The sequence below is a fragment of the Leptosomus discolor genome, chromosome 3, assembly GCF_034619465.1.
Source record: "Leptosomus discolor isolate bLepDis1 chromosome 3, bLepDis1.hap2, whole genome shotgun sequence".
NCBI lineage: Eukaryota > Metazoa > Chordata > Aves > Leptosomiformes > Leptosomidae > Leptosomus > Leptosomus discolor.
Genome location: NC_141393.1, coordinates 80,085,059 through 80,109,251, shown reverse-complemented (window position 1 = coordinate 80,109,251; position 24,193 = coordinate 80,085,059). Strand labels below are relative to the sequence as shown.

Below are 24,193 nucleotides of genomic sequence, written 5' to 3'. Positions count from 1 at the left end.
AGAAGCTCTCTTGCTGTTTTGCTGCTTGCCTGAGAAGTGAATGATTCCACTTGTTATACGGTTCAAGTGAATTTGTTTTGGAAAGGAGGGGCTTTTTTTTTTTTTCTCCTAAGGTCATAATTTCAGTTAAATGTTTCTGTAGAGTCCTACTTTTCCTGAGTTACTAACCAATTTACATCTATGCAAATCCTGGAACACTAATGCAAATCCTGGAACACTAAGTTCATTCTTCTGAACTGCGTTGCGTTACATGGGGTTATTGAATCTTGGAAAACATTTTTCTGTGTATAAGGGCATTGCAATCAGCTGAGCGCTGTTCAGAAGGCTGATTGCTTATTAAGGTGATTCTTTTTCTGTCACTCAGGATGGGTTATAAATTTCACAAGAGACTAATTTTCTATCTGAATGTAGTATGCCTGCAGTTACCGTATGTTAAACACAAACTGCCAATCTAAATGTGCCTCTGTTTTTTAATTCAGTTTATGTGCAAAGTTGGTGGAATATTTTCTCCAAAACTAAAACAGATTCAGATACCTTGCTAGTTCTGATTTTTTTCTAATTTTTTTTTTTTTGACTTGTCAATTGGAGAATAGAAGGTGTTCAAAGAGATTTCAGTGTGAGCGCAAGGATGTAGTGAGGCTGGTCTGTCCAACATCTTCCTGGCCGTTCTCTACTGCTGGCGTACTTGCTTACTTTCTGGGTTCTTGGTTGGGAAGGGTGCTAAAAAGAAATGTGGGGAATCTGTCTGAACAACTTGTGTCTCTCCAAATCCACATCCCATTATTCAATTTACTTTTTCCGTAAAGCCTATTAGGACTCTTAAGGCATGAGGGAAGAAATCCATTTGTCATTCTGTTGCAAAAGAACGAGGGTGCTGTAAGTCTAGGACGTCTGAACACCTTTAGCAGAGGGATCCCATTTTGGGTGCAGTTTACTTTCCATAGATGTGAGTGGAGGTCTTGACACTACAGGTGGTAATTGTGGCAAGGATTTTCCTGCCAGTAGTATGCAAACTGGTTATTCCACTATTAAAACAAAAAAATTCCCATGTTGCTTACAAATGTCTCATTTTAAAGATTAATCAAATTTTGTATTAAATAATAGTCCATGTGGATAATGCAGATTATAAGCTCCTGCAGCAGCATCTGCTTCTGGGTTTGCGTAGTTGGAGATTATCCCTTAATCGTGCAGGGTCCAGGTGTGCACTTTCAGATTTGTTGACTCAGGAAAGCTGGAGATAGCATTAAAGGGCAATGACATTCTACTGCAGCTACATTTAGGTTGTTGCTCCTCTGAACAAGAACTCTTGCTTGAACCACCCAGTGAAAAGAATGGCAAGAAGAAATGTCCTCATTACAGGTTGCTCCTCAGGAATTGGATTGGCCCTAGCTGTAAAAATGGCAAAAGATGAACAGAAAAGATTTAAAGGTAACAAGGCATCTGTTATTTCCCTTTAGAAAAAGGTACTCTTCAAGGCAGTACTGTTTGGTTTTTCCTCTGTGATTTAACAGGTGATTGTGTTCAGTTTGGTGACTTGTTTCTTCTTAGTTTCCCTCCTTCTACTGCCAAGAAAATGCCATACAGTGAAAATACGCTGCTTTCTGTAAGCAGATAGTATTTCTGTACCTGTATTGAAGCTGAACAGCTACTTGAACAGAATAGATATAAAGAAAAAATTAAAAAAAAACAGTAGTATAAAAACAAATAGCTGAAAATGTCTGCAGTATGCTACCTTGGATATACATTCATGGTTGTAGATAGCTTTGCTTTTGGCTACTAAAATCTTTGTTGAATGAGATGTACATGTCTGTTTGAGGACCAAAGAACTAAATTTAGGAAAACAGTTCTTAAATCTGCATTTTTTTTCCTTAAAGCACGTTTCAGTATTCCAACTCTGTTTAGGTGTAAGAGGGTGAACAAAGGAGCTGGATTTGTCTTTCTGCTGCAAAATGGGATGTTTGCTGTGATTGAAAATGGATGGCAAGGCAAATACAGCAATCTGTGGTAATTCAGTTTCTCACACTCTCGCAGTATTTTACTGCTAAATGACTGGATGCAGATTCATAGTCTTCTGGGTAATTAGGCCACAATGATGATAAAACTAATTTCTATTTTGAGAAGTAACTTGCAAAAATAGACATTTTTTTGAAACCTTCTTCTTAATAAAATCATGGTTGTTCCGCTACACATGTTGACAGTGATTAAAAAAAAAAAAAGGGAAAAAAAAAAAAAAGGATACCCGGAATCCAAAAGTAAGTTTTAGGTACCTAAAAATGGTTCAGCGGCATAACTTGATACCCATTTAAAGTTTTGTTGATAGTATTATCTTTATACGCTGCATGTTCTTCATGTGCATAGCAGTTTAATTCTTCTTTCAAATTTCTAGATTTCAGAACCAAACTCCAGAAAATCAATGGCTATATTTGTTGAATATAAATTTTTCTACTTTAAGTTCTTATCTGGGCTCTATTATTATATTTAAGACATGGATGTAAAAGCAATATTCTTTAACACTTGTCAGTAAGACTGCTCCCGAAGAAGTTTTATTTCTGATTACTTGCTTCTGGTGTGTTGCAGTGTATGCCACAATGCGGAATCTGGCCAAGAAGGAGCCACTCGAGGAAGCCGCAGGTCGCAGGCTGGGCAAAACCCTCGAAATTAAACAACTGGATGTCTGTGATGAACAGTCTATTAAAACTTGTGTGAATAGTATCCCTGACAGAAGGATCGATGTCCTAGGCAAGTACGGGATGTGTATGCTATGAGCAAATATATCGGTTTTCTATTTAATATCTTCTCAAATACCCTGGAGAAGTTTTATTGGTGTATTTTTTAAATGATCAAAGTAATAATAATAATAAGTATATAGTGTATTCTGTTCGAGAAGGTTAAGGCTGCCTGCAGACATGAGTGGATTAAATCTCACTGTGCCTCTATGAAGCAGGGAAGTTTGTTTTCCCTGTTTACAAAGGAGGAACTTGAGCACAGGGAAGTGTCTTGGATAAGATGATAACAGTTTTTTGTAAATGCGAAAAGAGAACTTTTGCCTAAATTGGCATCTTCATGTACAAGTTTTTCTGCTCTATCAATGAAGCGTAGCCCTATTTACAATGAAGGCAACAGCTCTCTGTAAAGAAAGAAACAGCATTTGGGAATTGGCAAGTAAAAGAACAAATGCAAAGAAAGTAAGGGTACTTCCACGTTGTACTGAGAATTGTAACTGTACTTTACAAATCATTCAACAAGGAGTGTTTTCATACTGGTTTGCTAAACATAAATATTAATGTCTTACTAAGATGGAAATTGCTTACACCATCAACTATTAAATCTTCTCTAATAGAAAATTATGGACCTGCCTTTGCTTTGATTAATTATTAAAGCACTGCTTAACAAGCTTCTCCTGCAAACTGTATCACGCTCTAATTTGACACAGCAGTTGTAGTGCAGAATGCCAGTTCTATCAGTCGTTCCCCACTTATAAATATCCAGGAGGCAAATATAAATCAATGGAAATGTGTGTTTTGCGTGCGCTTTTTTTTTTTTTCCTTGAAGATGTGAATGTTAAAAAGCAAAACAGAAAGCAGACCAAAATATGGCCTGATCTATCCTCTTTTGGAATAAATTGAAGAGTTCTGTCTGTAGCCTCTAATTCTTAATACTGAATTGTAAACAAATATAGATAATTCTTGGCTCATTTTCCTGAAAACTTTTTATAATTTAAAGAAAAAGGACTAATCAGATATAAATTAGTTAAAATTCAAAATGTCAGATAATTTAAATTGGATTAAAAGCATAATTAGAAACTAAAAAATATGGAAATGTCAAGTGCATTTGCAAAACTTTAGTGACAGAATAACATCTTTTAATCTTTTCTTTAAGGATCACTTAATCCTTAATCCACATTTTATTTTCAAAAGCTTTCCAATAAAGATTACAAGTTAATGTTTACTGAGGTTATTGCTCACTGTTGTCTTCCACTTTGTGCAGTTAGCAATGCTGGAATGGGGCTCATTGGACCTATTGAATGTCAGACCATCGATGAAATGAAAACTGTGATGGATACCAACTTCTTTGGACTGGTTCGACTCCTGAAGGAGATTTTGCCCGACATGAAGAGGAGAAAGAGCGGGCATATAGTTATAATAAGCAGTGTTATGGGAATACAAGGCAAAGTTGGTTTTTTTGGTTTCTGTGTGTTTGAACTAAGGGTTCAGTATTCAAAATCCAATTTTATCTGGGGAAAAAAAAAGTGTAGGATCTAGTATATCTACCTTGTGCTTTGCAATGCTGAAGTGCCAATTATAAAAAGCACAGCACGGAGACCTAACGTTTGGGTTTTATGCATCTAGGTAGTGTGTTACTATGCAACTACTCTGACATTTTAACAAAACCTGCAGAGTGAATTTCTCTTTTTGAGTTTTAACTCAAACTCTAATTATTTTTTTGGTTTTAAAAATTTTATTATTTAGTTTTATTATCTGGAAAACAGGGCTTAGTAGCATTACTTTTCTTTTTCCTATTAGAAAAGATTATGGGGACAGGCAAACATGCTTTTTACTACACTCTGCACAATAATAATGGAATAAAATCCAATCCTGTTCTGGACAAACTTCTTGTAAACTTTCTCCTCTCGTAAAACTCCACAGTGTCTAATTTTGGCCACAGATAATGATGATCCTACTCTTGTTGTTCCATCCAGTCTAGCGTTACTTGTTTCAATTATTACAACAGCAGCATTGATCTTACCTGGATTATTCTGGTGAGCGAGTGTCCTAAGTCAAACTGCAGGAGTTGTTACTGTTTCACACAACGCTTGCCACCCACCTAGGTGGATGGATGTAGTGCTGTTTCTTCACCACTCAGAGGCAAGCTGGAGCTCTTGCATAATCGTATCGCCTGCACTGCACTCGGTTTCCATGTCATCTGTAGCCTATTAAAGTCTTGCTGATAAATAATGCAGATGGTATTGCATGTACGGACCCTTTCCGACCTTAGACTACAAAATGTTTAGTATCATCCAAAGAGATCACAGCACCAGCTAGGAGGAGGAAAAGCATTAGTCAAGCGTCCTTTCCTAGAATAAGCCGTTTTGAGAACACAGGCAAAAAACCAGTATTTGGATTCAGTATACACAAGGTCTTTTCTGATGTTTTCCCAGTGAGACTGTAGAAATTTTGGGAAAACACAAGAGTTTTTAAAACTAAAGGATTAGTACGTTGAATACAATCACATTCTCAGGATGTTTTGTTTGTACCATCAGGTATCTTATTTAATGATGTTTATGCTGCGTCTAAGTTTGCTGTGGAAGGATTCTGCGAAAGTTTAGCTATACAAGCGCTCAAGTTCAAACTGCAGTAAGTACTGATCCACCGGTGTAAATTCTATTTTAGATAGTTTTAAATATATTCAGAGCTAGGAAACAAATTTGTAAAGCTGGCTGCTATCTAGGAGAAACAGATTGAGGAACCCATGGAAATTGTCCATCACAGAAGGCATAGAAATGTCCACATTATTCACACCACATAAGCAAATAAAAAGATCTAGATGCTAAAATAAACATGTTCTCCTGAACAGTTAAAGGCTGTTTACCTTTGGATAAAATACAATTTATGTAACACTTCTGAAAACAGATTCTTGCATACAATTATCTTAGGAATAAAATTATAATATCGACCAGTAATATTTTCCTTTAGAAAGGATAACAGACTTCTTAAGCAATAACAACAAGATGCAGGAGGAAAGTGAGATGAATGTGGTGTACGATTTCGTAATGTTTAAGACCGTATTTAAGAGAATGGTCCTGTTCATCATCTGGGGGCCTTTGGGATTTGATTTGTCACATGTATATTCACATTTCTGTAATTCTGCTGCTATTCTTTGTGTGAAGTTCAACAGTTGTTAAATATCCATTGCACCTCTGTGTGCCTAAGCAGTTAGCCCTTGTGCTGTGGGAGAAGAGACAGCTGCTGTCATGGGATTTCAGAGACAAGGCGGCATCCAAACGGTGGCTTTGTGTACTGCTCTGAAAAGTTGGAGGGATTTAAAATTAATATATTCTAATAATACATAGGATACACCAGAATTCATAATAACATTTTCAAAGTATAAGATACAGCAAAAAGGAGGTTAAAAAAAAGAAAGTAGAATGGGAAGAGTCCAAGGTCCAGTGTGAAGAGTGATCTAAGAGAAAAAGCTTTAACTCCAGCAGCAGCTGGAATTCTGCTGTCAAGGTCAACAGCTTGACTTAGCTCTAAAGAATAGCCTGACCAGAACTTAGGTGTAGGAAGAGGTCTTCTCCCAAAGAGTGTTTTGATATACACTGTGGCTGGGAGTAATTACTGCCTGAGAAAAGAACGGGGAAAGAACTGACCAGTAACAACTGTGTTTCAGTGATTTGCTATAATATGCTACTGAGCAAAGTAAGATTTTTTTTTTTCCGGATTTGGCAGCAGCCAAAATCTGTCCACCCACAGCAAAATTCTCTGTATTGTATTTTATTAGACTATCGTGGAGGGATCTTGAATTACGTAACGCTGACAGCTTGACAAAGAAAATCCGTGTTTGGGCAATTCCCCCTCTTTCAGCTACCTCTAGCATTATCATGGGAAAGCTAAAACAGACAAATCTATGTAAGATTTTGCCCAGAAAGTAATGAGTTTTGTTGTCATCCTTCAATTATTTTTCTTAATATTTGATACGTTCTGGGGGATAAATCATCCTTAAATTCCACACAGCAGGCGACAACTGCACTCACTTCTGCCTCGAATTAAGTCACAGCACTTCCCTGACACGTAAGCTATGCAGATTGTGGCTGCTACATGTGGGTGGGGGGGAGCAGGAGAGCAGTAATGGGGTAGGGATTGCCTTTACAGAGTGTGCCGTTTAATGTTGCTTGCTAACGGGTACTCACAGGGCAACTCTTCATTATTCTTTGAGAAGGACAGAGGTGGACTTCCCCTGGAGGACAGTCCATAACCAGTGTATCTTTGCTTTTTGAACAGGTTAAGTCTGATTGAACCGGGCCCAGTAGTTACAGAGTTTGAAAGAAAAGTGTTTGAAGATGGAATGAAAATGGATCTTTCAGCTGCAGATGAGGAAACAGCTGAAATGTTTACTAATATTTACCTTAAAAACTACAAACAAATTTTCCAGAGCCTGGGACAAAGTGCTGAAGATGTTGCAGAGGTAACTCCTCAACAATTCTCCATCTTCTTTCTTCTCAAATTTTTTTTTTTTTCTTTGCAACTGGTGGCTGGGTGGGCTTTTTTGGTAGAAGCATTAGATTTAATTAAATGTAATTCACACAATTCAAAATTACTTAGAAAAACCTCAAGAGACTCTTGAGATTTTGAAACAAAACCCTTTAGAATATTAAAAAAAAATGTTCATTTTGAAGTATTGAAGACAACTCTTAGTTGTAATTTAAATACCACTGAGGTATTAGATGCCCTTATACATCATCTGGTGAAGTCTAGACATTCTGCAGTGTTCTCATACATCCACACAGGGTTCCCACCGTTGGTTAAAGCTGCTCTCCTCTCCATTTCACTAATGTGACGTTCACTCAGCTACCCCAGACCACCAAGACACAACAGAAGATACACAGATGTAGTTTCTGGTGCTTGGGGCTTCCTGCAGGAAGCCAAGTTTAGGCAAACTGTGGAAAGGGACAATGATTTTGGGTGCCTGCTGCTAAGGAATAGCTGTGGTGACAACTAAAGGTTCCCAGATCTTGCTGCAAAGTGCACTGTTCCGATCCTTTCCCAGGGAACTGTAAAACAAAGGATCTACCTGTTATAGGCATAACTTTGGAGGACTGTTCAGGATACTTACGTGTAAGGTGCTATCACTGTTGTATAGATAAACAGAAATAGAATTAAGAGTACGTAAGAAGTACTTCTTATGGCCATAAAAATATTTTAAGTAAATTTTCTAATGAAATTATAATAAAACTACATATAGGATTTTACATAATGCTAGCACTTTATGCTTCCACTTTTCTTCTGCTTAACTGAAAACTGGGGGCTTACTTTATTATTTTGCTAAAGGTTCTTTAACGATTCTATGTCTCATTCTTGGCAGCATACAGTAAAGATAATTCTTGCAGAAAATCCACCTTTTCGCCATCAGACCAACACCTTGTATACTCCGATGACAACTCTGAAATATGCAGATCCAAATGGAGATCTACCCATTGATATATTCTACAAAATGGTTTTTCATCACGACAAAATCTTCAGTGCAAGCCTTAACTTTATCAAATTGCTGAGGTGGAGAAGCAGAAAGAGCTTTGACCTGGGAAAACCCTCGCAATAAGTATGAGATCATATATAGTGCAGATTGGAATTACTCGTTGTAGCTACTGATAACGCAGTATGTTGTTATTCAAATGCCTTTGCTCTGTAGTTGTGAAAAGGCATTCGAGATGTTTATTTGAGCTTAGCTATGATATTCAGCTCTCTGTGTTTATCTTGAGGTTTACAGTTTGCAGAACCTTGAAATTAAAATCCTCTACCTATAGGTTTATTCTGTTTAGTGTCTGCTTTTTAGAGAGATCTGTTTTCGTGGGAACATGAACATTGACTGATACTTGTGTATTCAGTATTAACCTGATCCCTTTCACTTATTAGAATATAGTATGTGCTGGGATGTGTAATGTATGTAAATGATTTAGATTCTTAATATCATAAAAATATTTTATCTTTTTACTTATTAGAACAGAGTAGAATAGATAGTAATCCCTCAATCACCATAGCATTCTCATTATCAGAAAGCAGGTCTATTTACCAGTAACATAAGAGAGAGAATCATCAATCTTAGAATGTCACAACTAGAATATTTTATTCATATATATGTTCTAATATTCTGAATGGTTTCTTTATATGCAATGGTTACTGGTGTTGTACACGAAGTGGACGATAAAATGTTTTTTTTAAGAGCATCTTGAAATAAAATATCTTCTTACTGTCTGGGTACTACTTTTTGCAAAAATTAAAAAAATACTATCAGTAAGAAGTAATTTAAATCCATTAAATGCCTTCAGTGCTTTGAGTGGCTTTTCCAAGCCATCTTAGTAAGTACTTATTAAACCAAAATTCTGGCATGAGGAGAAGGTCTTTTCCTTCTGTTTCTCTCACCCTAGTCCTACAAGTCAGCTGAGGCTAAGCTGGAGGCTTGGGTTTAGGCACTGTTCCTGCATGGTGTTCTTGTTCTCTGACCTCCAGCCTTGCCTCTGCGCTGCCCTGGGCTGAGACGAAGGCCCAGTGCCTCAGGCCTCCAGGCTGCAGTTTCTCACCACGCTCCAGCAGCAGTCCTCGTTTTACTTGGAGAGCCCGGCTGGAGCTCACTCGGGGTACGGGAACTGACTTTCCCTCAGTACTTTCTCACTAAGCCTAAATCCGACTCCCTGCTGGGACTTGCAGTGGCCTGGCCCTGCCCTGCCTCTCCCCAAGGGCTAGCTCAGAGGAGCCAAGCAGCAGCTCCTCCAGACACCAAAGCACTCTGGGTCACGCTTGGCTTGCTTTGTAGTCATGGCCCTTTGGGGAACCCAAGCTGTAGGGGTGCACAGGTGCCTCCCTAGGACTGAAGGCAGGGGAGTGACTGGAAGATGGTGCGGGCAGCAGCCCCTGTGCACAGCTGGAGACCTCCCTGATGTTCCACTCTGAACTGACATCACCTCCTCCGAAACACCAGGCTGGTGCCTGCACCCCAACCTCAGTGCATGGATGCGGCGGAGGTGGTGTAACAAAGAATAAGGCCGGTTTGTAATGAAGGATGTGTATGTATGTATCCATGGCTGGCTGACTAACTAGTCTTTAGAGATAAGAAGGAAGCCAAGTTAGCCCAAGGAAGGACACCAGGTGGAGTCCTCCAAAGGATTGAGCAGGACTGAGCAGGAAAGATAAGGAGGGAAGCTAGCAAGAGCTGGTCCTGCAGCTTGGAAAAGACCCAGAATGGTACAGGGCATGTGCCACAGGGCATGTGCCACAGGACAAGTTCAAGAGTTTAGCCATGAGGAAGACTCAGATCTTCATCCCCAATGACCACCAACGGAGGTGTAACTTGGGCGGACTGAGGTGGGACTATGGGAGGAAATTATGTTAATGAACTCCTGGAAATTATTAGAATAACCCAACCTTTTCTTAGAAATATAGTAAATATGTATAAAAGCTGTAAATATAAAGTAAGAACCCTAACGCTTGCGCGTGCACGTAGGGAAGGAGCTATCCCCCGTGCTGCCCGGCGCTGCAATAAAGAATACCTGCTTAATAACACTGAGTTGTTACCGAGTTTTCTCCGATTCAGTGGGAATAGCAGCTAGGCTGCAAATGGGAAGGCAGGAATTAAACAGCAGTAGAGCCCTGCCAGGGCTGAAGGGAGCATGGCCGCTCGCCCCTCCGTGCCCCGAGGTGTGCTCGGACAGACCCCGCTGCCCTCCGCTGAGGGTCAGGGTCCAGCGCAGGGCTGAGGCTTGGACACGGACACCCCACGGACACCCCAAGGGGCCTGTCAGCAGTGAAGGCTGCAGCCGCAGCACCTCCGTATCGCCTAGGTGGGCTTGTCCCTGGACTGCAGCTCAGGGCTGGGCTGCCTGACCCCGTGTTTTCCCTTTGCAGCACGGAGCCACCGGGACTGCAGGTTCTACCCGCCCTTGCAGTGCTCTGCATAGCCCTCCCGCCTCTGCTCAGGGAGCTGGCGAAAGCAGAAAACACAGCTTCGCAGATGGATCCCGGGCAAACCCAGCACCGACCCAAGCTGTGGATAAACGGCGGATGAAGAGCCGAGCACCACCCGCCCGCCCTGCTTCGGGAAGGAGCGCACCGAGGGCGCAGAGCCTCCGCTCCGCCAGAGGCCCAGGGGAAGGGCGAGCGGCTCTCGAAGGAGGCGCCGGGCCCAGCGGCGGGAGCTCAGCGGAGCCCTCGCCGCTACCGCTACCGCCGCCGGCCGCACGTGGCGCCGCCTTCCCGCCCTTCCGGCGCTCCGCTTCCGGGAGGGAGGGGCCAGGCGGCGGAAACGTGTCCCGGCTTCCGGCGGAAGCAACGTCCCTCGCAGGTCGAGCCCGTAGTCAGTGTTTCCGCCTCGCGGCCGCACTCACCGTCGGGCCAGACGCCGCCGCTGCCGGGGAAGGGGGGCGCGGAGCCGGGCCGCGCTGCTCGCGGGGTGTGTGTGTGTGGGGGGGACACTTTGGCGGCTCGCCTTCCCTCAGGCTGTTGATAAGGCGGCGGCGCCAGCGCCCGGAGGATGTGGCGGAGGCGGCAGTGGCAGGCGCCGCGGCCGAGGGAGCCCTGAAGCCCGCGCAGCTCTTCCCGGCCCCGCGCACCGGCGGCCCGGCAGCGGCCCCCACCCCTACCCCCCCACCCCCGCTCCGGCCCGCTCCGCTCGTCCGGCGGCGGCGTCGTCGCCGCCCCTCCACAGCGTCGCCTCCCGCGGCACCGCCCGCCCCTCGCCGGCTCCCCGCGCGCGCTGGAGCCCGTGAGCGCGGGAGCTGAGCGCTTCTCGGGGAGCGAGCGGCAGCCAGGATGGCCTCGTCGTCGGGCAACGACGACGACCTCACCATCCCCAGGGCTGCCATCAACAAGATGATCAAAGAAACGCTCCCCAACGTCCGCGTGGCGAACGATGCCCGGGAGCTGGTGGTAAACTGCTGCACTGAATTCATCCACCTCATCTCCTCCGAGGCCAACGAGATCTGCAACAAATCGGAGAAGAAAACCATCTCTCCGGAGCATGTCATACAAGGTAGGCTCCGGAGGCGCCGTGCCCCTGCCCGGTCAGGCTTTGAGCTGCTCCTGTCCGCTTGCGGCTTCTTCCTCTGTGGTGTCTCGTAGCTGTAGAAAAGCCAAAAGGCTGGGGGCTCTTGGGGGTCTGGAGGAAGAGTATGTGTTGTCTGGGCTGAGCCGCCTTGCGAGGGAAGGTTGTCTTTGTGTGGTCAGAGCGACTGGTGAGCGTGCTGAGGACCAGCTCTCATCTTGTGGTTCAGAGGAGTCTGTGATGCTTTGAGTGAAGTCACCAAATCCATTCGTCGTCTTCGTGCCTGTGAAACAAGGTCTGCTTTTTGAGTGGTTGTGCAGGTTTCTTTTTACAGCACGTTGCCAGATCCTGAATTTATTAAATGTCTTTCTAATGGCAGACTGACAAAAGATGTATGATTGAGTATGTGAGGCCCAGGCTTTAATCCAGAGCCATCTTGTCTGGATCCCATAAAGAGTAAAATATTCCTTTAGGGTTATCGTTGGAGTCTGACTGTTCAAGTATTTGTATCTGCTGTAGAAAGCGTTTCAACATGACCTGTGCCCTTGCGTCTTTTTCTGCTGTTGACTTGCACTTGCTCGAATAAAAAGAGAGTTCTCTGTCTGTGTCTCATTCACATTTCTTTAAATTCTGCCGCAGACAGGGAGTTTCCTTGCCTCGTCATGAAGTCTGCAACAGGCATCTTTTGTCAGGAATGGTTCACTTTGCTGCTTAAGCAAAGGTTGTAGATGCCAGTGTCTGCTGCAAACAAATTTATAGCAGTGATAGTGAAAGAGTACTTTACTTTTCTGCCTGCTAGAGATATTAGCAGTAGCATTTGCAGTAGAGCTATTTTCAGGACTGTGATGGTATCAAGCTAGTTAAAAAAAAAAAAAAAGTTGTGGTTTTTTGGTAATGATTCTCTGTTTGAAACAAAACTGATTCCTTTGGATTGTATCAGCTTGCTCACCAGAAGAGTTTCAAGTACTTGACTGGATTATGAACAGCAGAAGAAAATACATAGCATGTATGAGCTTTAATATTAGATAAAATACATGTAAACCTGGAAGGTTAGCAAAGCAGCTCCATCACAGAAGCTCAGGATGTAAAGGGTAAAACTTGTGCTTGCACGTGGGAACATGCTTTGGGTACGATGCGTCTTAATACATCAAAAGTTTCTTCCAGTGACCACGAAAACGTTTGAGCTCAGTTCTTAACACAGAAATAGACATGATCTTTAAGGCTGTGGACAACAACGAATTCACGTATGAAAGTATTTTTTGACCTGTAGTGGTGGGCCTAAGAAAAGACTTCCCCTGTTGCTGCCCTAGGGTCAGTCTGGGTTTTTTGGACAACAAATTGCAATGACAGCGTGTGTGTGTGTGTGTGTGTACACACACGTGCATGCGCATATCATCAGCAGGTGGTCCCGAAGCAAATATTTCTCTGGGTTCTATGTCTTTGTGTTACCAGATTTCAGAGTGAGGAAAAACAATTTTCAAACTAGATCTGTACTTTTTAGTCAAATATTGCGAAGGAGAACTTTGGAGATGTATCCATTTTTGTAATGCTTTGGACATGGAGGAGTCGTTCTTGGATTTTCTGCTGGTTTTATCTTTAGGGAGGTGTAGGTGCTACTGTTTTCTTCTAGATGCTGGTCAGTTGGCAGATGATCCCTCTGTGAGGTGTGAGGGTTTAGATCGTTAATTTTGAAAATGGTGATTGTGTATGTAGGCATAGTATTTCAGCTTTGTCATCTGTCTTCATGCATTCTAGATACTTGCTGTTTTGACTGCCTCTTAATGTAGCTCCACGACAATGACGTTAACGAATTAAGTAATTGAAATATGTTTGTTGTGGTCATCTGTGTATCTTGTTCCTTTTGAATGCTTAAACTAGTTCATTTAGAAGTGAAGTGAGGCTGCTGGCCATCGCATCCTACCTGGTCCAGTCTAAACAGAGGGCAAGAGGAGTCTTTCTGTACCCTGCCTAGAGCCGGATCTAGCAATTGCTGGTACAGCTGACTCTGGCTTTTTGAGAATCCAGAGGGGAGCACGGTTTTCTGTCAGGTGAGTTTGCTGATCTGCCTGTTCCTGTAAACAAGAAGTTACTAGGTTGGAAGCAAGGAGCAGGAAGGGTATTTCCCAAGGAAGGGGAAGAGACACCCTGCGGCTGGTGACACCCTGCCGTTGGGCCGTGTTAGAGGTAATGTGAAACTGCACTTCGACACTGTGCTTGCGGGTTTGGCAGCAGGGGTGCTTAAGCCTCTTGGTCCTTTGCTATGAAAATGATTGTGTGGCCACATGCGGAGCTAGAGCTCTTTCCCCCTACCACTGGGTTATCCTTTGGATAGAGGAAGACCTTGCTGTGTTTCACCGCACACACACACTTGACTGGCACGGTGCTCACAACAGCATAGGGAATGGAAAGTGGAGGCTTCGTGCTTTCAGATAGATCTTTCAGAGAGATCTGATCCGATAGATGAACTCTGACTGTGCCAGGTACTCACTGCTAGTGATAAAACACGAAGTGGCTTCCCTGGAGAGTACCCAAAGGCATTGAGGCCATGTAATAGCTGTAAGTGGAGAGAGTCTCCATGTTCATTGTTGAATCCCACCATCAGGAACCCAGCTGTGAGTGTGAGACTCTCATAAGCAAATGAATATCCTTCCATCCTGGAGCAGAAAATAACCTCATTTGACAGTTACGTGAGTTGTGACGAAGCAGGCTCTTTGAGAAATTAAACTTTCATTGACTTCTGAAAACGGTGAGATGTTAAATAACCATTTTTATGAAGTTGATTACTTGATCTACACAGAGCTGTTGTGCAGTAAGGTAGGCTGTGGGTTGATGGCAAATCCAGTAGCTTCTTTTCATGGGCCGTTAGGATTCTGGTAGTGTTTACCTTAGCATTTAATGTTAAAAAAACTCAAACAACTGTTAATGTTTGGGATTTTACTTTGGAAGTTACTTTTCTTTGAAAGGAGCATTAAAAGTTAGATCTTGGCTATGAATGACCTGTTTGTATAAAACCCAAATGTAGAACCAATGATGTTTAACTGATTTATCAGAGATCTGCACCTTCATGCAGTCTTTAAGAGTGGGAGGAAACTGAGGAAAGGATAGTGGTAATTTGGTGTTTGTAAATGAGAAGTTCCCCCCACCTCAAAAAAACCTGTGTTTTGGGATTCAGTTGTTTGTTTGATGTGGTCATTCTAACATTGGTAAGATACTCGGCTTTCAACGATCTGGGTAGACATGTAGCTGTCAGACTCAAAAACAAAAAGACTGAGCTTTGGTGGAACAGTAGCTCTGCTAAAGTGTTAATCACTTGCTGGTATAAAGGGATTCGTATTCTGTCCATGCATGTGTTCTGTAAAGCCCTGATGTGTTTCAGAAGATGGTGACATTCTTAAGTCGTTTCACAGCCAGCAGAGTTTTGATGCACTAGACTTATGGTGCATATATCATTCTTCGTGGCTTTATGATGTTGAGCAATTGTACAAATCTGCCTTGGGGTATCACATGTTTTCTTTTTGATTTTGTGTGTGTGTGTGCTATGTCCAATGCATAACTGTAAGTTCTTTCCAGTAATTTATTTTCTTTTAAGGGCCATTTAAAATTTCTGTAAAAACACATCTTGCTGTTGGCTTCTGATCGGGCAGTTCTTCATATTCTGATGCAGCCGATTGCCAACCCTGATCACAGTGAAAGTTCTTTCACCTATGTTTTTGCTATGATGGTTTGTCTTAGTGATGTTAGACTTATAGAGTTCTTAAAATTTTATACCTTGGTTAAAAAAAATTATGACTTTAGATAGTTTACGGTATATATTGTTTACATTTTAAAATTGAATGAGTTCTTAAATATTTATAGTCTGCTTAGATAACCAGTTCTGGACCATGAGATGTGGATTTGCCTCCTGTCTGCTAGGGTTTGATTAAACAAGTTTCTCAAGGTTTTTTAGTTATTTGGTAGAAACTGCGGGCTAACTGGAAAAAGCGTTTCCAGTGTCTGCGTGTGGGCTGAGGCTGAACTGGCATACTTTCTCTGAAGTAATTTGATTATCTCTAAATCAGTTTGTCTTTGAACTTTATTTTTCTTAAGAAGTAGGTATTTTGTGAATTCACTTGCCAAATGTTATCTGTTAAAGGAATGGTAGTCCTGCGTGACTCGACAGCTGCACTGTGCTGCCCTGTTGAAGACCAGAATCAATTGTCTCCTTGAGTACAGGTTGGAAGCTGAAACCTTACAGAATGCCTGTGGGTGGTTGTTCAGGTGCATGACACAATGGCGTGCTGCTGTAATTATGGGCAGGAGATGTTGCTTACAAAATTAATGTTAGAATAGGGTCTGAGTTAGTATAACTAGGAGCTTGTTTAGAACAAGTTGTTGATTGCTGTTGTGCTGTTTACTTTAGTGCTATTTCTTGAATAGCTTGTGGCATAAGGTTGAAATAAAGTGAGATAAAGGTTGGAACAACTATCCTTCTGTAAAGAAAACTCTTGATTTGTGTAAATACTGGAAATGAACCAGGTGTTTTATTAAACTGAGACTTGTTTCTAGTATAACTGGTGTTTATGTAGGATTTCTAGCATATTCTGTAATAGGTTCCACTTTGGGGGGTGGGGTGGTGTGTGGTGTGGAAGTGTATCGTAGTAAGTGGTGAATTGGGAAACCTCTAGTGTGCTTCTTGTCACATGTTTTATCTGGGTTTGTATAACCCTTCCTGTTACTTTTGCATTCTTTAAAAAAATCTGTCGTTGCAGGGTGTAGCAGCGTTTTGGATTTCTTTGGGCAGATAAAAGTGCAAGGCTTTGGTTTCTGGATATGTTTTCATGTGGAGATAAAGGGTTTCTGTTCAGAAATAAGACAATAAAGAGGTCATACATAATTTTATGTAACTTTGTATGTGTGAACTATGCATTTTTAGCTTCTTGGCACTTGAAATATGAATTTCAATATTAAAAGACAAAAGTTTAAATTTGTAGGTCTGAGGTGTTAATCACTTCCTTAATGAAGAATCTGTGATCATTTTACATGCATTGCTTTTGCTCTGTTAGAGGCTGCTAACTTGCCTTCTACTGAAGACTTACAACAAAACCAGAAAGATAAGAATCCCTGAGAAATTAAGGGTTAACAATTCAGATAGGAAGGACTTTCTAGTTGTATAAATTCTGCTTGATTCTGATATGTAGGAGATGGGAGAAAGATGTCTTTTGGAGAATAAAGCCTATTTTAGCAAAATGTATCTGAAAACCCTGAATCCTCTGCAAGTGCAGACTTCTTCGGTTGTACTTGAATAACCTTACTTTTTCTAGCCTGAAAACATGCATTCTTAAATGGCATAGGAGAAGAGACAGGGAAAATATGTCAGATCTTCTGACAAACGCAGATTTTCATCACTAGATGAAAAGAGATCTAACTTTTTACTTTTGTTTCTAATATTTTAAATAAACAAATTGATATCTCTTACCAAAAGCTTTGGAAAATATAAGCAATGTGTTTTCTTTCTTTCTAGCACTAGAAAGTTTGGGCTTTGGCTCCTATATCAGTGAAGTAAAAGAAGTCTTACAAGAATGCAAAACAGTAGCACTAAAGAGAAGAAAGGCCAGTTCACGCTTGGAGAACCTTGGCATTCCAGAAGAAGAGCTTCTAAGGCAGCAACAGGAATTATTTGCAAAAGTAAGTGAAACAGTACTGGTACCGCTGAGGTTGGAATAATTAATGCTGCGGATCTAGCGCCACAAAAATATCAAGAAGTATCCCCTTCCTTGTGAATTGCTGTGTCATCTAAGATGCCATTGACCTTGGCCTGTTTGAATCGGGGAAAATTCGACAAATAAGGTGCTGCTACTTGTTACTGCAGTGATTTGACATATAGGACTTTGTATACAAACAAATTTTATACTCTAGATTTAAAAAGCGTGGGTTTTCTGCTGATGCTTAGGTATTTCCATTCTACTGCAGAGAATACATTAAGAATTACTTGGCTGCAGAAATAAAAGAATGGCAGCTGGTGTTCTAGGAAATTATGAGTTTTGATGCATTAAAAAATGAAAATATCTTCTCTGTTTCTGGCCATCAGTGCACAAATGTTATTTTTTAGGCTTTGAAAGAAACATTTAATTGTTCAAGATTTCTAATTTGTCCTGTCTCATCTTCCTTTACTCTTGGCAAGACTCTAATTGAGTGAATTCATGCATAAATTTTTAAAGAGGCAATTTGGGCATAGGAAAAGCATTTGCCCGCAAATTCTGTGCATGCGCACGCACACACACATGCGCACGTATTCTCCTTCATCCCAGCTTTATCCCCTGCCAGCTTTCCCAGATAGTTTGTGAGCATCTCAAAGTTTAAATGGCTAAAAGCCCATTTTATTTATCTGTCTTTCTGCCCCATCTTTCTCTCTACTGTTCTCTTAGTTTCTCTACTGTTCTCTTAGTTTGACAAGACGACTATTCTCTACACTGGTACAAAAATTATCTTGTATTTCTCTTTTGTCTTGCCCAAGGCATGAGTCTTACTTTCTCAATTTGCTTACTTCAATTTCTTCTGGTGAAAATGCTCATTCAGTTATGTGTTATCATGTCTGATTACTGTGACCTTCTCTCCCCTTTTCTATACTTGTGTCTTGCCAAAACAATGAATAACTGTTGTTTTTCGTATTACAACATACCAACTATTTCAATCTTAATTGCATGACGAATTTTAAGGCATTTAAAATTTCAGCATACCACAAAGCTGTTGTCAGCACGCTGTGAACTAGTTACGATAAATTCATGCGTGCCTAACTTTTGTTTGACTGTGTGTGACTGCAACATTAGGCAGACCAATATGGCTGCTTCTAGGTTAAGGGTAAGATTTACAAATAATAGTCGGTTCAATACCTGTTTTTTACTTACTGTTTTGTTCAAATAACTTAGCATGGTATACAAAATAAAAAAGCAGCAAAAATAAGGTGTGTTAAGGGAGTACTAGCTCCTGAGTAACATTTTAAAAACCAAAAAAGTGCTGAAACCGTGGCCACCGCACGGAAGCCACACTTCCTCTAAGGAATGACCCCTTGAGGTATGTTCTTTTTAAATTCTGTAATACTGTGCCTCAATGTCAAAATGAGGGCAATGCATGGAAGTTTGACAGGATTCTATGAATGACTTTATTTTAAAATATAGTCTTTGGTAATATGGAAAATCTTTGCTTAGATTCAAAGGTGGCAGTCTCATTTTTCAAAAATGCTAGTTGCGATACGCTGTTGGAGGTACTGCAATTATTCTTAAAAATAGTTAACACAAGTGCCTGTTGTTTATTTGTGCTAATCTGGTTAGTACTCTAGAGCATTGACACTAATGCTGACTTCTTCCGCTGGTTTTAAAATACTTGTCTGCTAATGTTAGGAACGTTTGATACCTATAGCTTGGATGATTGTAAATATTTGAAGCTGGGGGAATGGCTTATCCCGATGTTCCCGCATGTCTCCAAGTTCCTGTGCAAGATGAGGGCCTTAAGAGATTGGGATTTTTTTTGAGGCTTCTTAGTCAATGCAACTCGATGGCATTTCGTGCCCCCCCCTGCCCCCCCAGTTTTTTAAATGGCTAAGTGATAGTGTTATAAATATGGCAGTGAGGGTAGGCACTGACAAAATGAACCATGCAGTGTGAAGTGCTGAGCCTCTGATTCCTCGTGCTTGCACCCGTATCGCCTCGTTGAGTGTATGGTAAACTTAAGGGTAGCAGGGTCAGTAGGGAGCCCCATTGCTATCTTGTGTGTGATAAATGTTTGTACCTCCCCTACGTGTACAGATGCTGCTGTCTTCCTTTGTTTAAAACTTGACAGTGTCTTCAGTTGTTTTCGAACCCTTGTAACTTCAGTACCACTTGAAGTACTGAAGAGTCATCATTGAGAAGAGATTTCTACCTCTGTGGAAGTATTTTCTTTTAATGCTAGAACAGACTGAGGAAGTGTGACACTTCTTACAATCAGGGAAAGTGACAACCCTGGATAGTTCAACTGGTGACCTCTCATTTTTCTATTTGAAATGTTTTGTTAGAATGTCCTGTACCTTTCAGCAAAGGACTACCTTTCTGTAGCAAAGCCATCCCCAATCTGCATACCTGAATTGCATTGCTCTGTTTTCCAAAGATTGCTTAGCAAAGTAAGATAAGGGCTTCATGTTCTTGTAATAATGCGTGCCTTTGTGGTACAATTGGGTGATTTAATAATTGCAAGTTTTAGTATTTATAATCAACAAAGTAGGGCTGTTCTCCTCTCTGAAGTGTGTTTAAATGGTAAAGTCCCTTGAAATTGAAGCCTAAAATTTCCATTGCTTTGCCTCACTTAATTTTTACATTAGGAAGTGGTTCAGCACAAGCCTTACGATGGAACTTACGTACACTAGCTCCTGCCTCTTGTTTTTTGTAACCGTAAATCCTCCAAATGGTGGCCTCTTCAGAGGAAGAGAGAATGTAGCTAAACATCTTGGTACGAGTAATTAAGGTACTTCTAGATGTGTTTTTATATGTACAATTAATAAAAGTTATATAAAAGGAATCTGCAGGTGCAGATAAAACTGCTTTTAAAGATAAGGTGCTCTAGAGATTCTTCACAAGCTGTGAGTGGCCTTAACAATTAAATTCATGTCTTTAGGCTAGACAACAGCAAGCAGAACTGGCGCAGCAGGAGTGGCTACAGATGCAACAAGCAGCTCAACAGGCACAGCTTGCTGCTGCCTCAGCCAGTGCATCCAATCAGGCAGGATCCTCTCAGGATGAAGACGACGAAGATGATATCTGAAATTCACCAGCTGAGTTTGTCTTTGCTAAGAAATATTTTTCCTGCACAATGAAAACAGTGAAATGAATGCTTACCTGTAAGTTTGTATGCATAATGGACTGGCAATTGGTATTCTAGGGGTGTCTGCTGTTGTGTGCTGTACATGTATAAACTGTCTTTTTTTGAATTCTTGAAGATTTAAGGTTCAGTATCATATCAACTTTGGATTTTTAATGGTGTATATGGAAATTTTAGATAGCAGTGCGTCATTTATTTGATCAATAAACAGTGTTACAATAAACAACGAGTTTATAAAATATAGTGAGATTTATACAAAAAGCTCTAAATCCACATTTGCATTTCTTCCCTTTTAACTAAACTATAAAATCTTACTTAGAATTTTTAATTGTTTTTGGGGGGAGTGGTACAGTAGACATCTGTTAATGGGAAAAAAAAAGGCGCAGAGTTCAGCATAGTAAAGTCTGAATTCTTAGCTCTTTTTAAAATGAGGACGTATATGGCAATAAATACTATATATGCTCAAATACCACACATGTTAAAATTTGAAAATGATACATTTTCACCAAGCTAGGAAAAGGTATGTTTAATAGGAGTTGTACAAATTCAGTCCTTTTTTTTGTATAGGGGTGAAAAAAATAAACCCATGGTTTTATTATTACATCTTTTGACAGTCCTAACTGAATATTTCACTTCCAAGCCTGCCTGGTTTGAAGAACTAACTCTTCTGTTATTTCACTCCAGTTCGGTGTTAGCTGTTGTTGCTGGTATTTCGTAGTCCAGACCTATTCATATTGTTGAACTATTCAGCTGGAACTTGATGAAACAAAATTGTTCTAGTTCCACTGACGTAACTGGGAATGATTAAGTATTCACGCCTAAGAAGGCAAAAGCTGAAGCTAAAAGCATGCTTACCGTACAAGAGGGAATTTATTTAACCTTGATTAGTCATTGTCATCAGCATAATGCTAACATTCTCCAGACTAGATTGCCACTGGATTACTGAGATACCTTGTTGAAAGATAACATTTTCTTCATTCGGATTGGTTCGTAGGTAAGTCCAGGTTTTCGATAAACTACTCCCCAAGAGTGATCAGCAATACATGGAACAGAACTGATGTAGTAGTCCTTTTGATAGTTGATTTGAAAATTCTGTTGATTAATGGATGAGCAGCTGTTCTTTGTGTTGAAATAAAGCACAGTAGTGTCCATTGCTGAGTTTTAACGTGTTACTTGAAGTAATACTGGCATATCTTCTGGTACACTAATCTGAGCAGACTAGAAAAGCCACTTGCATGCTGCTGTAGATGATCCCGTAGCTCTCTAACAACGTGGATTGTTTTATTAACTTATGTCCTCAGCAAGTTGCTCTAGTTACAATTCTTGAGGAGGGCTGCAGCAGTCTGTTTACATGAGGATGCAAACAGAAAACGGTGTGCCCGTTTTTACGTGAAGATCTGAACAAGGTACAATTGGCAGATACCCAGATCTTGGTCACCTAGTGACTTTTGATTTAAAATTGAGAGACATTAAGTTGCATGTTGAATAAATGTGAACACTTCCTTAAATGCATTGATGCGGTGAAAACTCAGAAAAGTATTTGTTTGAATGTTTAAGTTTAAAACAAAACAAAAAAGCCTTTAGTGGATACTCTGTGAAATACGTTAGACAAGGTTTGACCGAGGAAGTGGTTTTCTGTAAAGGTTTAAGTACCAAAGGTAGAAAAATCTAGTCTAGTGATACAATGTTAATGTGCAGTGTTGGCTTTTCTAATTTGTACTGTAACACCTTCACACTTTCTATTTTAAATGAGTCTTTTTCCTTTTAAATAATATTAGGTATATTTTCACACCTTTCTTTTCTGATGCAGAATTCAGGTTAACATTTTACTGCATCTGGTATGTATGGTGTAATATGTTTGGATCCTTGTGACCTTTCTTTCGGACATTCTTGTGCTTTTTCATATGCTGTATTCTTCAAGCAATAAAATTCTGATGTGTTTTTATAAAATTGCTTTTATATTTAATGAATAGTCTGTCTTCTTCATTGCATTTATAAAGAAAATAACTTAAGACTACTGAAACTCTGCTGTTATTTTGACTCACTGAACGCTTCTTGTGACCAAAGTCTTTACAACCTGAATGCTGTTGGATGGCATTGCTGTTCACTGGGGTGGTTAATGCTTGCAAACAATATTTCTGGGCTTGACCTGCTCTCTTTCCTCTTGGGAGTTGCATTTTGTGTATATGCATTTTTATAACCTGACGTTCTTAACTTGAAAAGTTGGACGAACCCCCCATAGATCAGGTGTAACCTGCTGAAATACTTTCAGTTTAACGAAGGGAAAGATCACAGGCAGAGGCTGGGGAAATAAGAATGTGTTAGTCTCCTGTTGAATTAATTTCATGTAGATAGGCTTGTTTAGAGACTACTTATTCAGCCATTCCACCTCGAGTATGAAAAGTAAACTCTGGCAGTTGCAGCGGGACAATCTTCACTAATATTTCAGCAAACTAAGAATTTTGTATGACTTCCCTATTGTGCTTCCATGTACTAGCTGCTCAGTGAAGAGATTTCTCAATTTGTGGTACCGCTGATTTTTTTTGGTACGCCAGATATGTAGAGTGTGAAGTTTGGGTAGTGAACTGTATTGTTACCTTGTCTCAGAAGAAACGTGTAAGGATGTGTCTGTTTCTTAAATATTGAGTTGATGAGATGGTCTCTGGGTTTTCCGTAATTATTCCGACAGTCTGTTTCAAAGTGCTTTCACTAAGTGACTTTCTTGCAAAATCTATCTTTTCTGTTACTTTAATAAAGCATACGTCTGCATGACATTGTGGATAATTAATATAGCTTACTACACTGAGGTACTTTTAAATGAAGTGTCTTAAGGATTCTAACCATCAGATACTTAAAATGGTATTTGAATTTCGCTACTTAAATGTGGCTAGTTGAGTTTGGTATTGAAACATTGGAAAGGAATTTCTAATCGAAAAACTCTCCAAAAGCCACGCTTATAAATGGTGCTCTTCAGATTTCGTAAAAGTACCTCCATTAAGGAGGACTCTGTGTCATAATGCCTGTGTTGTTCTTTTCATAATTTTGAAACAGTGCCAAGTCAAGGGCATGAGGTGACTTAGTGTTGTTCATTGTGGAACAGCAAAACCCTTTCTCTGAAACGCACACCTCAGTTTAATCTCGCAGGGTTGGGTTGCGATTTTGTGTAAACCGTGCACAAAACGATGTGGAAGGAGAAGTGTCATGTGAAAGGTTCAGAATGCTGTGGTCAAATTTACTTTTGGTATTACGCTCTCTTAATCTGTCTAAGGTGGAGAAGTTTTACTTTGCGGCTTACACAGTGGGAGCACACCAGTGGGATACTGGCCAGTGTTAAGATGGATTTGGCTTGCGGATCGATTAGAGAGCCTAGCTCTTGGATCCCTTGGATTTGCTAAAAGTCTACTCAATGAAAGTGCCATCTGTGACTAGAGTATGCCGGGTGGTGAAAAGGAGTGTCAGTGAGGCTTAGTGTAGGCCAGTTAAGGTTTGCTGGCGATCAGGAATGATAGGTTCCTTTTCACAAGGTGGGTGTGCTTAGTTTGAATATTTATTTTTTTTTCCTGATTGAAATGAGTGGTTTTGGTTCCATGCAAACATAGCTACAGAAATGAGT

General features: G+C 40.7%; 2 protein-coding genes across 2 annotated transcripts; both read left to right on the top strand.

Moving 5' to 3' along the window:
* The first annotated feature begins 1,331 nt into the window (after positions 1-1,331).
* LOC104354035 (retinol dehydrogenase 8) lies at positions 1,332-8,316 on the top strand. Its single transcript, XM_009960819.2, has 6 exons — positions 1,332-1,428; positions 2,578-2,739; positions 3,988-4,167; positions 5,261-5,354; positions 7,002-7,185; positions 8,083-8,316. The coding sequence occupies exons 1-6, from the start codon at positions 1,332-1,334 to the stop codon at positions 8,314-8,316; spliced, it is 951 nt and encodes a 316-aa protein (XP_009959121.1).
* A 3,180-nt stretch (positions 8,317-11,496) lies between these two features.
* On the top strand, positions 11,497-21,731 carry DR1 (down-regulator of transcription 1). The gene is made up of 3 exons (XM_009949185.2): positions 11,497-11,739; positions 17,252-17,415; positions 20,377-21,731. The coding sequence occupies exons 1-3, from the start codon at positions 11,520-11,522 to the stop codon at positions 20,521-20,523; spliced, it is 531 nt and encodes a 176-aa protein (XP_009947487.1). The 5' UTR covers positions 11,497-11,519; the 3' UTR covers positions 20,524-21,731.
* Positions 21,732-24,193: the final 2,462 nt, after the last annotated feature.